The following is a 14622-nucleotide window of genomic DNA, read 5'->3' on the forward strand; positions in this document are numbered from 1 at the left end:
CAACTTTGGGGTGCATAGGTGCCACTATCTCCGTGTTAGTACTGAGGAAATGGAGAACCAGAAAGATAACATTCCAATGTCATGATGCAAGTTAAGTAGCAGATTCAGGATTGGAACCCAGATTTGTGCCACTCCAAAGCTCTTTTCACTACCTCACTTTATTCCATCTCATTCTTATCCAGACTGTAATACTTCATCCTTGTGATAAAGTTTGCAAGTATTACTTGCAATAGGTATACTACAGCTTCTCAGCCTATTGGCATAAAAGAATTATTGTTTACTTACTAGAGACCTTGACATTACATGGTGAGATGTATATGGGGAGATGCTGACAGTAAAATATGGTGTGGGGAGGGCATGTGGTAGGCAGGTTGTTTACTGTCCCACCAGGAATTGTCCCAACTCTGTCTGTGGCAGCCAGCTTGACAAATCACCAGTAAGGCTCCTGGATCTCTTGACACATCCTTATCTACTGGTTAGGGAACTCTGATTTAACTATTTACACTAAAAAACTTAGAAATTTGCTAAGAATTAGTTTATCATACATCTCAGCGTATCCAAGCTTATACATGTTCTTCATGTCTGTTTCTAAATGATATTTTTTCAGTGTCTATGCTCAGTAATGGAGCCAAGGTGTTGGGTCTTGGAGGCCAGACTGAATGTTTATTCAAGGTGTTAGCATAGATGATTAGAATCCTCTTAATGTTCAGGGCAAGTGGGATTCAAAGAATCAAAGCAAGATAAACAGTCAAGAGACCATGAGTTCCTGTTGAAATGGAGATGTTGCAAGCAAAATACAGAACAATTGGAATCACGATTTTCTTCACATGAAACTGGTCTTAAGGACTTTATTAATGATTGGTAGCTTTAAGTGGATGGTTATAAAAACTATTGAAATCATTTATTGAAATCCATGTAGGGTTAACTCTGTGCACCTTGCTTTAAGGTGTGTACGTTTAATAAAGGGAGGACCCTTTGTAAGTCACAAGCTTTTTTGGTCACCTCGCCCTGACCACATCAGCAGTGTCCATAACTATTAGAGTAGCAGATGATTCATGACAGCATTGGTGGTCCTTTGCAACCCAACCTGAACCACCATCTTTTATTCTTTCCTCTTGCAAACCATCTGCTCCATCCAAAATGGAGTTGCTCCAACCTACTAGACTGGCCTGCCTCTGAGCGTTTCCCCGTGCTGTCCCCCCAAATACTCTTCTCCACTCTCCCAGTCCACGGTTGGCCTCTGGATATCCTGCCCACCCTTTGTACAGCCTGGTCAATGCTACCTTCTACGTCAAGCCTACCTCAGTCTCTCCGTGTGAAATTAATCTTGACTTCTGTGTTCTGAGAGAACCTTAAAACTCTACTTTAGCATTAATTAAATTTTCTGCCTTGTATTAGTTTCCTGTATTTTATTTTCTCCCCAACTAGATTATCGAATCCTTGAAATTAGCAATCCTCTCATATCCTAGCAACATCAATAAGTAGCTTTGAATGCATCTGGACCTTACTATTGTGCATTGACTCAAAGTTGATTGTTTCTGCTGTAGTGTCTGCCCACACAAACACATGCATATTCTTGTAAATAGGGTGCAAAATCTATAGATTTTGTAGTCCTGCCTTACTTTGTGCAAACTTATTAGGATTCTGGAGCTCCAGAGCTGCCAGAGCTCTGACTTTTTAAATTCAAGGCAGAAAATTAAAATCTCAGTTGAATATCCTTTCTTTCAAACCCTAATTCCATTCTGAATTAATGGGTTTGGAAGAATTCCATTTTTGATCTGCCGCAAATACCTCTACAAGAGTGAGTTTAACCAGCAGAACTAAGCCTCTCATCCTGTTACAGTTCTCTACTCACCTTAATTAAAATGTTAAAACAACCAGAAGTCCTTTTACATTGAGCTTTAAAAGTTGGCAAAATTGTTACCTTTTATAGAAACCTCAGGGAGATGTTAGACTGAGAAAGGAAGAAGCATAAATCAGGAAACTGGCTAAACTGGCCGTTAGTGCTTGAAGGAAATACAGTTTGCTGGTTACAAAATAGTGAATGTTGAGAGACTGAATATGATTTTGAATGTAGCGTGCTGTATAAACATTCTTTTTTTTTTCTTTGCATTTTTGAATTTTATTTTATTTATTTTTTTATACAGCAGGTTCTCATTAGTCATCCACTTTATACACATCAGTGTATACATGTCAATCCCAATCCCCAGTTCATCACACCACCAGCCCCCTACCCCGCAGCTTTCCCCCGCTGGTGTCCATACATTTGTTCTCTACAGCTGTGTCTCAATTTCTGCCCTGAAAACCGGTTCATCAGTACCATTTTTCTAGGTTCCACATATATGCGTCAATATACGATATTTGTTTTTCTCTTTCTGACTTACTTCATTCTGTATGACAGTCTCTGGATCCATCCACGTCTCTACAAATGTCCCAATTTCGTTTCTTCTTATGGCTGAGTAATATTCCATTGTATATATGTGCCACATCTTCTTTATCCAGTCGTCTGTCGATGGGCATTTAGGTTGCTTCCATGACCTGGCTATTGTAAATACTGCTCCAATGAACATTGGGGTGCATGTGTCTTTTTGGATTAGGGTTTTCTCTGCGTATATGCCCAGTAGTGGGATTGCTGGGGTCATATGGTAGTTCTATTTTTATTTTTTTAAGGAACCTCCATACTGTTCTCCATAGTGGCTGTATCAATTTACATTCCCACCAACAGTGCAAGAGGGTTCCCTTTTCTCCACACCCTCTCCAGCATTTATTGTTTGTAGATTCTTTGATGATGGCCATTCTGACTGGTGTGAGATGATATCACATTGTAGTTTTGATTTGCATTTCTCTAATGATTACTGATGTTGAACATTCTTTCATGTGTTTGTTGGCAATCTGTGTATCTTATTGGATAAATGTCTATTTAGGTCTTCTGCCCATTTTTGGATTGGGTTGTTTGTTTTTTTAATATTGAGCTGCATGAGCTGTTTATATATTTTGGAGATCAGTCCTTAGTCCCTTGATTCGTTTGCAAATATTTTCTCCCATTCTGAGGTTGTCTTTTCGTTTTGTTTATGGTTTCCTTTGCAGTACAAAAGCTTTTAAGTTTCATTAGGTCCCATTTGTTTACTTTTGTTTTTATTTCCATTACTCTAGGAGGTGGGTCAGAAAAGATCTTGCTGTGATTTATGTCAAAGAGTGTTCTTCCTATGTTTTCCTCTAAGAGTTTTATAGTGTCAGGTCTTACATTTAGATCTCTAATCCATTTTGAGTTTATTTTTGTGTATGGTGTCAGGGAGTGTTCTAATTTAATACTTATACATGTACCTGTCCAGTTTTCCCAGCACCACTTATTGAAGAGGCTGTCTTTTCTCCACTGTATATGCTTGCCTCCTTTATCAAAGATAAGGTGACCATATGTGCGTGGGTTTATCTCTGGGCTTTCTATCCTGTTCCATTGATCTATATTTCTGTTCTTGTGCCAGTACCATATTGTCTTGATGACTATAGCTTTGTAGTATAGTCTGAAGTCAGGGAGTCTGATTCCTCCAGCTCTGCTTTTTTCCCTCAAGACTGCTTTGGCTATTTGGGATCTTTTGTGTCTCCATAGAAATTTTAAGATTTTTTGTTCTAGTTCTGTAAAAAATGCCATTGGTAATTTGATAGGGATTGCAGTGAATCAGTAGATTGCTTTGGGTAGTATAGTCATTTTCACAATATTGATTCTTCCAATCCAAGAACATGGTATATCTCTCCATCTGTTGGTATCATCTTTAATTTCTTTCATCAGTGTCTTATAATTTTCTCCATATAGGTCTTATGTCTCCCTAGGTAGGTTTATTCCTAGGTATTTTATTCTTTTTGTAGCATGGTAAATGGGAGTGTTTCCTTAATTTCTCTTTCAGATTTTTCATCATTAGTATATAGGAATGCAAGAGATTTCTGTGCATTAATTTTGTATCCTGCAACTTTACCAAATTCATTGATTAGCTCTAGTAGTTTTCTGGTGGCATTTTAGGATTCTTTATGTGTAGTATCCTGTCATCTGCAAACAGTGACAGTTTTACTTCTTCTTTTCCAATTTGTATTCCTTTAATTTCTTTTTCTTCTCTGATTGCCATGGCTAGGACTTCCAAAACTATGTTGAATAATAGTGGTGAGAGTGGACATCCTTGTCTTGTTCCTGATTTTAGAGGAAATGCTCTCCATTTTTCACCATTGAGAATGATATTTGCTCTGGGTTTGTTGTATATGGCCTTTATTATGTTGAGGTAGGTTCCCTCTATGCCCACTTTCTGGAGAGTTTTTATCATAAATGGGTGTTGAATTTTGTCAAAAGCTTTTTCTGCATCTATTGAGATGATTGTATGGTTTTTCTTCTTCAATTTGTTAATATGGTGTATCACATTGATTGAGTTGTGTATATTGAAGAATCCTTGTATCCCTGGGATAAATACCACTTGATCATGGTGTGTGATCCTTTTAATATGTTGTTGGATTCTGTTTGCTAGTATTTTGTTGAGGATTTTTTATCAGAGATATTGATAAAAAATATCTATATTCATCAGAGATATGAATCTATATTCATCAGAGATATTGGTCTGTAATTTTCTTTTTTGTAGTATATTTGTCTGCTTTTGGTGTCAGAGTGATGGTGGCCTCATAGAATGAGTTTGGGAGTGTTCCTTCCTCTGCAATTTTTTGGAAGAGTTTGAGAAGGATGGGTGTTAGTGCTTCTCTAAATGTTTGATAGAATTCACCTGTGAAGCCATCTGGTCCTGGACTTCTGTTGGAAGATTTTTAATCACAGTTTCAATTTCATTACTTGGGATTGGTCTGTTCATATTTTCTATTTCCTCCTGGTTCAGTCTTGGAAGGTTATACCTTTCTAAGAATTTGTCCATTTCTTCCAGGTTGTCCATTTTATTGGCATAGAGTTGCTTGTAGTAGTCTCTTAGGATGCTTTGTATTTCTGCAGTGTCTGTTGTAACTTCTCCTTTTTCATTTCTAATTTTATTGATTTGAGTCCTCTCCCTCTTTTTCTTGATGAGTCTGGCTAATGGTTTATCAATTTTGTTTATCTTTTCAAAGAACCAGCTTTTAGTTTTATTGATCTTTGCTATTGTTTTCTTTGTTTCTATTTCATTTATTTCTGCTCTGATCTTTATGATTTCTTTCCTTCTGCTAACTTTGGGTTTTGTTTGTTCTTCTTTCTCTAGTTCCTTTAGATGTAACATTAGATTGTTTATTAGAGTTTTCTTGTTTCCTGAGGTAGGCTTGTATAGCTATAATCTTCCCTCTTAGAACTGCTTTTGCTGCATCCCATAGATTTTGGATCATCGTGTTTTCATTATCATTTGTGTCTAGGTAATTTTTGATTTCCTCTTTGATTTCTTCAGTGATCTCTTGGTTATTTAGTAATGTATTGTTTAACCTCCATGTGTTTGTGTTTTTTACATTTTTTTCCCTGTCATTCATTTCTAATCTTATAGCGTTGTGGTCAGAAAAGATGCTTGATATGATTTCAATTTTCTTAAATTTACTGAAGCTTGATTTGGGACCCAAGATGTGATGTATCCTGGAGAATGTTCCGTGCGCACTTGAGAAGAACGTGTAATCTGCTGTTTTTGGATGGAATGTCCTATAAATATCAATTAAATCTATCTGGTCTATTGTGTCATTTAAAGCTTGTGTTTCCTTATTAATTTTCTGTTTGGATGATCTGTCCATTGGTGTAAGTGAGGTGTTAAAATCCCCCACTATTATTGTGTTACTGTCGATATTCTCTATTATAGCTGTTAGCAGTTGCCTTATGTATTGAGGTGCTCCTATGTTGGGTGCATATATATTTATAATTGTTATATCTTCTTCTTGGATCGATCCCTTGATCATTATGTAGTGTCCTTCCTTGTCTCTTGTAACATTCTTTATTTTAAAGTCTATTTCATCTGATATGAGTATTGCTACTCCAACTTTCTTTTGATTACCATTTGCATGGAATATCTTTTTCCATCCTCTCACTTTCAGTGTGTATGTGTCTGTAGGTCTGAAGTGGGTCTCTTGTAGACAGCATATATATGGGTCTTGTTTTTGTATCCATTCAGCAAGCCTGTGTCTTTTGGTTGGCGCATTTAATCCATTCACGTTTAAGGTAATTATTGATATGTATGTTCCTATTACCATTTTCTTAATTGTTTTGGGTTTGTTTTTCTAGGTCCTTTTCTTCTCTTGTGTTTCCCAAGTAGAGAAGTTCTTTTAACATTTGTTGTAGAGCTGGTTTGGTGGCGCTGAATTCTCTTAGCTTTTGCTTGTCTGTAAAGCTTTTGATTTCTCCATCGAATCTGAATGAGATCCTTGCAGGGTAGAGTAATCTTGGTTGTATGTTCTTCCCTTTCATCACTTTAAGTATATCATGCCACTCTCTTCTGGCTTGTAGAGTTTCTGCTGAGAAATCAGCTGTTAACCTTATGGGAGTTCCCTTGTATGTTATTTGTCGTTTTTCCCTTGCTGCTTTCAATAATTTTTCTTTGTCTTTAATTTTTACCAGTTTGATTACTATGTGTCTCAGCATGTTTCTCCTTGGGTTTATCCTGTATGGGACTCTCTGTGCTTCCTGGACTTGAGTGGCTATTTCCTTAACCATGTTAGGGAAGTTTTTGACTATAATCTCTTCAAATATTTTCTTGGGTCCTTTCTCTCTCTCTTCTCCTTTGGAACCCCTATAATGTGAATTTTGTTGCTTTTAATGTTGCCCCAGAGGTCTCTTAGGCTGTCTTCATTTCTTTTCATTCTTTTTTCTTTGTTCTGTTCTGTAGCACTGAATTCCACCATTCTGTCTTCCAGGTCACTTATCTGTTCTTCTGCCCTAGTTATTCTGCTATTGATTCCTTCTAGTGTATTTTTCATTTCAGTTATTGTATTGTTCATCTCTGTTTGTTTGTTCTTTAATTCTCCTAGGTCTTTGTTAAACATTTCTTGCATCTTCTCGATCTTTGCCTCCATTCTTTTTCTGAGGTCCTGGATCATCTTCACTATCATTATTCTGAATTCTTTTTCTGGAAGGTTGCCTATCTCCATTTCATTTAGTTGTTTTTCTGGGGTTTTATCTTGTTCCTTCATCTGCAACATAGCCCTCTGCCTTTTCATCTTGTCTGTCTTTCTGTGAATGTGGTTTTTGTTCCACGGGCTGCAGGATTGTAGTTCTTCTGTATAAACATTCTTAATGTTTACTGTATTAACAGTGCAGTCTTTTGAACCTTTTAAAAAATTAATTATAGATACACAGCAAATTATAGAATTGTAGAGAGGTCCCATGTACCCTTCATCCAAGTTTTTCCAGTGCTTATGTCTTCCATAATTGTATACTTATAGTACAATATCAAAAGCAGGAAATTGAAATTGGTAAAATGTGTGTCTCGTTTTATCACGTGTGGATTTGTATGACCACCACCACTGTCCGGGTAGGAGCTCCCATTACCACAAAAATCTCCTTGTGCTATCCCTTTATAGTCACACTCCACACACGCAAACACCCCTAACCCCAGGCAACTGCTCATCTGTTCTCCATCTCTATAACTTTGTCATTTGAGGGATATTATCGAAATGGAATCATACAGTAGGTGTCACTTTATGATTGGCTTTATTCACTCAGTGTAATGCCCTTCAGGTCCATTAAGTATATCAATCGTGTGTTTCTTTTTATTGCTGATGAGCAATACTGTTATTTTTCTAGGTAATGTTGTTATTCATATTTTATATTTTTAATTTTATTTGTTTGGGTTTGTTTTATTATTGTTGTTGCTCTTTATAAGAAAGTGTTTCCTGGCTATTGTTTAGGATGGCAAAAGCTATAAAATTCTGACGTTCTGAAAACTAAGACTATAATTGGCTGCTGACATCTGAAATGTCCTTGACTCTGTCCTCATTATTCCAGCTGTGTTGAATTATTTACCCTACTCTACCTTCAGCCCGTGGGAGACTCACTTCCTGGGTTTGACAGAAGCCTCCATGGGAAGCATCTTTGAAGCTTCTTGGAGGAGGTGGTTATTGCCTTAATTGTAAGCCATCAACTTCTTGTAGGTTGGATTGAGCATGTTCAAAAAAGGATTCCCCTCCAAGATCTCAGAATGTAGCCTGCATTTCAAGGCAGGATTGGCCCACGTGTTTGAAGTCCCTTTGCTGTGAATGCTGAACATCTGTCCTAACTCTTCACTATTTAGTGCCATGTGGCAGGCATTGGAAATAGAGAGGTGTACAAAACCAGTTTTTTTTTTACATTGAGGTTGCATTCCAGAGGGAAAGATAGATAACGAACACTTAAATAAAACATAAATAAACATACAATGTGATGTGCCATAAAATAATTGTGCAAGGCCAGGGGATAGACAGTGATGATGTGTTGGGGAAGGGGAGCCTATTTCAGATACAGAGAGCAAGGAATATCTGAGCCATGCTTTAATACTGGTTGAGGCCAAGAGTGAGCCTTGTGTATATCTGGGGCTGAATCTGCTGAACAAAGAAAGCAGCAAGGGCAAAGGGCCTGTGGCAGGAGGGAGCTTGATGTATACCTGGAAGGGGAGGCCTAGAACTCAGGAAATGAGGTAAGAAGAGGCAGAGCCAGGTCAAGGATTTCAGAGTCTAATTCCTGTGCCCTCACACAAACATCCAGGCAGTGTAAGTCTCGAAAGAAATCTAAGATTTCTTTTCGTGGCAATCTACAGATTTCACAATTAAGTCTCACCTTTAATACAACACATGATATATATGTGTGAATGTATGTGCGTATATATATAAACACACGCATATATGGCCATTGTTTACCACTGTGGAGTGATATTTGGGTCCCTGCTCCCAAATATTCCCCTCGGTTAATAGCACATGAATAGTATACATAATTGGAGGTAAATTAGTGATGTCAATCCAACTCAGATACCTTAAGTCAGGACTTTAATGCTCTTCTATTTAATGGAGACTCCACACCCGCCTCTCAACTCTAATAATATCTGTGCCTTACTTGGGGCACAATACATTTCCTCCCATAAGATACAATATTTGCATACTTGTATTATCTCATTCTGTAGACAAGAAGCTTCTTGAGGGCAAAGACTAAATCTTACATATCTCTGCATCACCTATAATAAAATTCAGTGCCTCGAATTTAGGAAGTGGTTGGTGAATGTCTATTAAACAGAATTCAGTATACTTAGGGGGTTTTGTTTGTTTAAAGAATTTTATAGAAAAAGGAGAAATGTGTGAGGTCAATGAGTGCTTAACGGGGATGACGTGGCAGTGTTGGGGAAGGGCCTGCATGTATTAGTGAGTGTAGTGGAGGAGGGTGAAGGGGGACAGGGTGGACCCAGAAGACAAACGAGGCTACCCTACAATTTTCCTGGCAACCCAGCATATTAGAATACAGAAATCTTCCTATTGCTGAAACATTCAAATGTTTATCAAAACAGGATTTGCCCTGTATCTCTTTCTCAGAATATCCCCTAGCCCTCTCAAAATGTTGATACAGGCAATTAATGTCATTTTGAAATTGAAACACTTGGCCACTCCATTACTTCTTTCTATTCTGTGAGTCTCTCAGGTGCAACACGAGCTCTTGGAAAATAACCAAGACTCTTGAATTAGCAAAGGTCACATGTGTTAGTGTATAACCGTACTCTTTACATCAGATTAGGGAACCCAAGGAGAGCGGCAGACTAGGAATTCCTCTTACTGTAGCTTCTGTGCTTTTCAGATGCTACAGACTTGAGTTATAAATCACACATTTAAAGTCCCAAGTGGCTGGACACTCTGTAGTCACCTATGAGTTACTGGTGCTGTGGCGAGTGGTCACAGGCACCTATCCCCTTTGTGCCTTGAAGAATATGGTAGCCCTGGTAGGAGAACAAATTCAAGCATTACTAGGTTTCTTCTTTATTCCAAAGCAAGGGTTTCTGAGCTGACCTTGGCGTGCCTCTTTATCTTATAGTGACTGGACTATTGTACATTTTTCCTTCTTTCTCTTCCTCTTCCATCAGATTGTTAGTTCCTTAAGGGATCAACATATCTTAAATGTAGACCACCCATAGTACATACATACAGAGTTGACACTTGGTACATATGTGTAGAATTGGAATATGATATTCTGCTATTAGGGAGGAAAGTAATATTTTAAAAATATACTAAAACTGTTTTTAAAACATTCCCAGATCCATAAAGTTTACATGGTCCAATATGAAAAAAAACTAAAGAAAACCATGCAATCCATTATCTATGATACAAACAGAAGAGCAGTGGTTAATGAAGTATCCCTGGGACAATGTGAAAAAAAAAGAAAAATCACTGAAGACAAACTGAATAGTCTTCGTGTGAAACTGACAGTATTATTGCAGAAACTTCAGCTGGTAAGAAATGAAATTTTATTTGAGTAATAGGAACACACATTGTGTAGAGAGCGCTGGGCTAGCTTCCTCTCCTAATGTCATCCACTTATGACTTTGGATGAGTCACTTAACCGAGCCCTAACTCTCTCTTAATGGATATTGAAATCATAAATAAATGAACTTTGAAAGTATAAATTAGAACACTGTTTTAAAGGCCTATTATTTTTTCCCTTTAAAAAATCAGAATCTTTGCTTGTGCTGTTGGTATAGTTCGATCATGCTGTCTCCTCAGTAGCATATTTCCAGTAGGAAATTTTTTCTAATTTTTTCAGACAACAAAATATTTTAATTTTTATCCTAATACAGAGGTTAAAAATACAGACTCTTCTAATCTTAGGGGAGAGGTTAGAGAGATTGGAAAATATCATGTAAGTATGAATTACTGTTCTTCTTGTTTGTTTATATATTTGAATGCATAAAGAATTGGGCTTCTATGATAGATTGAGCCAGTGAGGAAAGACCCATCTTCTACTACAGCATATACAAATGCTGGGGAGAAAACATCAAAAATTAAAGTATATATATCCAATGTTGAAAAGTCTTTCTGTAGATGCTAGAAATAAATTGAGAAATCAACAGTGAGCCCAGGAACTATGTCTGTGTTTCTCAGCTTTCCTTGGGGTATAAACAAAGGTTGTTGAGTGGGACTCCTAGGAAAGCTCCCTAAGGAGGGGGTCAGAGAGCTCTCTGGGGGCCCGCAAGGGCAGGTCTGTGTCTGGAGCAACTTGGCATCATACACTCAGCACCCAGCACTTTGTGTTGCTTCCCCAGCACTGGTGATGGACACCTGGGCACTCTCTGGGCTGCCTCAAGACTAGCCTTTGGCTCAGTTTATTGTCATGGTAAACTGGAAGCTCCTTAGATATCCTCTAGCCTGCTTTAAAAAAGTATATGGAAATAGGGTCTGACAGGGAGAAAATTGTCTCAGGACCCACACGAAACTCAGACATAGGCCCTGAGTCTGGGACAGGAGACAGGTCCTTCCTGGGCCATGCAGGGAGAGGGGGCAGGAGCTGTCTCCCAGAGAGACCTGCCTGGAGGTCTGGAGGACGGCCTTGCCCATGAAGGGGGTCGCAGAGAGACAGACGAGGAAACTTGTGCATCAGTATTGAATATGATGAGCATGGACTTTGAAGCCGACTGTCTGGTTTTAAGTGTGAGAGTTCATTGCTCTTTCAAAAACTATGCATCTTTGGATTTTCTGGGATTTCTCTTATATAAAATAGAAAATAAAAACACAGAAAATATTTTTGATTAAGTATATAGCCAAAAGAGAAGATCCCTCTCTTCTTGGCTGGTCTAGGCAACAGTTAAAATGTTTTATTATTAAAATAAAAAGGATGATTAAAGCTAACCGTTTTCACATAATGGTAATTATATTTGTCCTTCTGTCAACAGTACTACCTAAGCCAATTTGTGAGAGTGGGATTTGAGTGGAGCTCCTTTGGGTTCTTGTGGCTGCAGAGGGTGGCGAACGTTTTTGCATGTAAAAGGTCTGGTGGAGCCTCACACATGGTAGGGTTTCAGTGATGACTGTTGTTTCACTAACAAGAACAACTAGAGAGACCAAGGAAGTTCTTTATCATAGTAATGGAATACCACTGTCTATCAAGAAAGTTCATAAAAATTATTTGGTTCTCACGATAGCAAATCTGTTCGGCTAGCAAAAAAAAAAAAGAAAGAATAGTAGTTTACTCTTCCTTCTGTGTCAAACCCCTGGGTTCCCTCACAGTAGCCAGAGTAATTATACTAACTTAATTTGTTTTATTCACTAGTAAAGAGGTGAAGGGCTTTAGCCCACAGAATGTGAAATGTTTTATCCAGTATCATTGGAGAGGTACTCAAAAGGCTCCTGCCCAGATATGTTTACTCTCATCCCCCACTTGAAATTTACATTTTCAGTGCCTTTAATTGCCCGAGCAACTACCATGGAGTAGAGCAGACACATGAGATGCGGTGGACCTGGAACAGACGGTTGGGGCAGCACATGAAGAACCTGGGGACAGGATCAACCTGGAGTCCTAGCAGGAAGTCTAGTCTGCCGGGTAGAGGACAGGAGCCAAAGGATTAGACCAGACTGAACAGGCTGAGAGCAGTCGGTGTCAGAAAGGGTCACACAGGGCATTCCTCAGGGTCAGTGAATATTTGGAAACCCTAGTGAATATCAGTATCATGGAAACCCAAACAGGGTCCTAGTTACAAAGCTGGGACTCAGTACAATTCAGGCTTGTTAGAAGACTGAGCAAATCTAGGGCAAAGGGAGCAAAGCAAAAACACATTTAATGGAACCAGATGAGGGATGGAGAAGCTATGATAGTGCCAGACACTTATTGGAAACAATAATAACATTGGGATTATTTCTGAAAGGTCCTTCCTAAAAATTCTCCTATCCATCAGCGCAGTTGGAGAATGAGTTGATCCCATGGTTGGGCCTGAGGGAGCGAGACTTAGGTCAGTAAAGAGGGAGCATTTGTCCTGCTGTTCATGGATCAAGAAGCTCAAGGAAGGAGATCTTGAGATTACCCCAATAGAGAACTGAGGGAAAGAGAAAAGGGGACAGATCAGGGCAGCAAGCCAAAGGTTGTGGGAAAAGATGCTGCAGAGGAAAAAGGAGAAACAGAGAAGTCAGAATTTGCCTGCCCATCTGTTTTGCCTCTAAGGCTAAAAATTCATGAATTTTAAGATGGAAGATGAGAGCCTATAACAGAAAAATGAGATGAGGGCGGGGGCTTTAGGAATATGACAAGTAATTAAATAGAAGGGGAAACCCCCCCCCAAAACACAGTTGAACTAATTTCCGCTAAAGAAGAAGAAGAAGAAGAAAAAAAGAAGATTCAAGTTCCTAACCACTTGTGAGCATAAAATGAGATTAAATGCAAAAACATTTCAGAAGGTTAAAAGCATTATTCAAATGCAAACTGGGTTTTGTTGCTACATGAATCATAGTGAAGACTGGTCCAAGGCCACCCAGATTACAGGAATAAACCCTGTAGCTTCTTCCCCTCCTATGATTGTTGCTTCTCTTTTCCAGGGCGGTCCAGCAGGAGACCTGGAGCAGATTGACAGTTATTTAGAAGTTTTGCTTAAAGAAGATAATTTCCTTTTTCAGAATTTTAAATAAAGTGACTGCAGGTACAGGACATAGTCTCCTTTCAGAAAAAAAGGAAAGTACTTCTCAAAATTAAAAGAAAAGACATTCCATTTTTTAAAATGCGAATAAGAAAAAAAGAAGATTCTTTAAAAAAAAATCTCCTCTGCACTTGTTATTGTAAAGTTCATCTTGTTTAACAGTAAGAAAATTTTATGTTTTAGAAATGGAGACTGGTTTACAATTTGTGTGTTTCCCAGTTCTATTCCCTAACTCTTCCTGTTCTTTCAGAAACCATTTCTAGAGTTCTCTAATTCCCGTGAGCTGCTAAGAAAGACGGAAATGTCATTTAGGCTTAAATTTTGTTTTCACTAAAAAGATTGTAAAAACTGGAAAACAATGGTTTGTAAGAGCCAAAGAACTACAGAATCACCTCCTTTTGAAACTTGAGTTGAAAAAGAAAGACATTATACCCCTTCTCCACTACAGCCAGTACTCAGTAAAGCAGATAATATACATCCCAAAAGAACTTTGAGATATATTTTATATGATAATTTTACTATTGAGTTATAGTAAAAGAACCAATCTTCTAAGCATAATATGAATACATATTACATATATGTAAGAATTGTGTTTTATATTTTCCTTGACAACTGTTTGTTTTATTTGTTTAGAAATGTCTGCAACTTTGGACAAAAGCAATAAAACATTTAATAGTTGTTTGTGTAATTGTATAATTTTATTTTTATGTACATGCACCTAGTACAAAATTCAGAACATGTGAAATGGAATACAGTACAGTGAAAAGTCTTCATCCCGTTCTTGTCTTTAGTTACTTAATTACTCTTCTCAAGAGGCATGGTTTTACTAGTTACTTATGAATTCATCCAACATCAGTCAATGTATATAAAACCATATAAATCATTATGTGGATATAAATATGGATGTAATAGCATCCAAAATATGCTTTCGTTTTTTTCCACTTAATATATCTTCAAGATCATTCCATATCAGGATCAGTATAGGTAGCGCTGTCTCATTATCTTTAAATTGCTCTTTATTATTCCATTCTATAGGTGTACCAAAATTTATTTTAGGTAAATATCC

At 37.8% G+C, this 14622-nt stretch overlaps 1 protein-coding gene across 1 annotated transcript in view; it reads left to right on the forward strand.

Moving 5' to 3' along the window:
• The window catches only part of MORC1 (MORC family CW-type zinc finger 1), a 190483-nt gene extending 176935 nt beyond the window's left edge, over positions 1-13548 (forward strand). Inside the window, 2 exon segments of the mRNA XM_068545672.1 lie at positions 10194-10388; positions 13459-13548. Coding sequence (XP_068401773.1) covers positions 10194-10388; positions 13459-13548 — 285 coding nt within the window.
• Positions 13549-14622: the final 1074 nt, after the last annotated feature.

This window comes from Eschrichtius robustus, chromosome 6, assembly GCF_028021215.1.
Source record: "Eschrichtius robustus isolate mEscRob2 chromosome 6, mEscRob2.pri, whole genome shotgun sequence".
In the NCBI taxonomy this organism is placed as follows: domain Eukaryota; kingdom Metazoa; phylum Chordata; class Mammalia; order Artiodactyla; family Eschrichtiidae; genus Eschrichtius; species Eschrichtius robustus.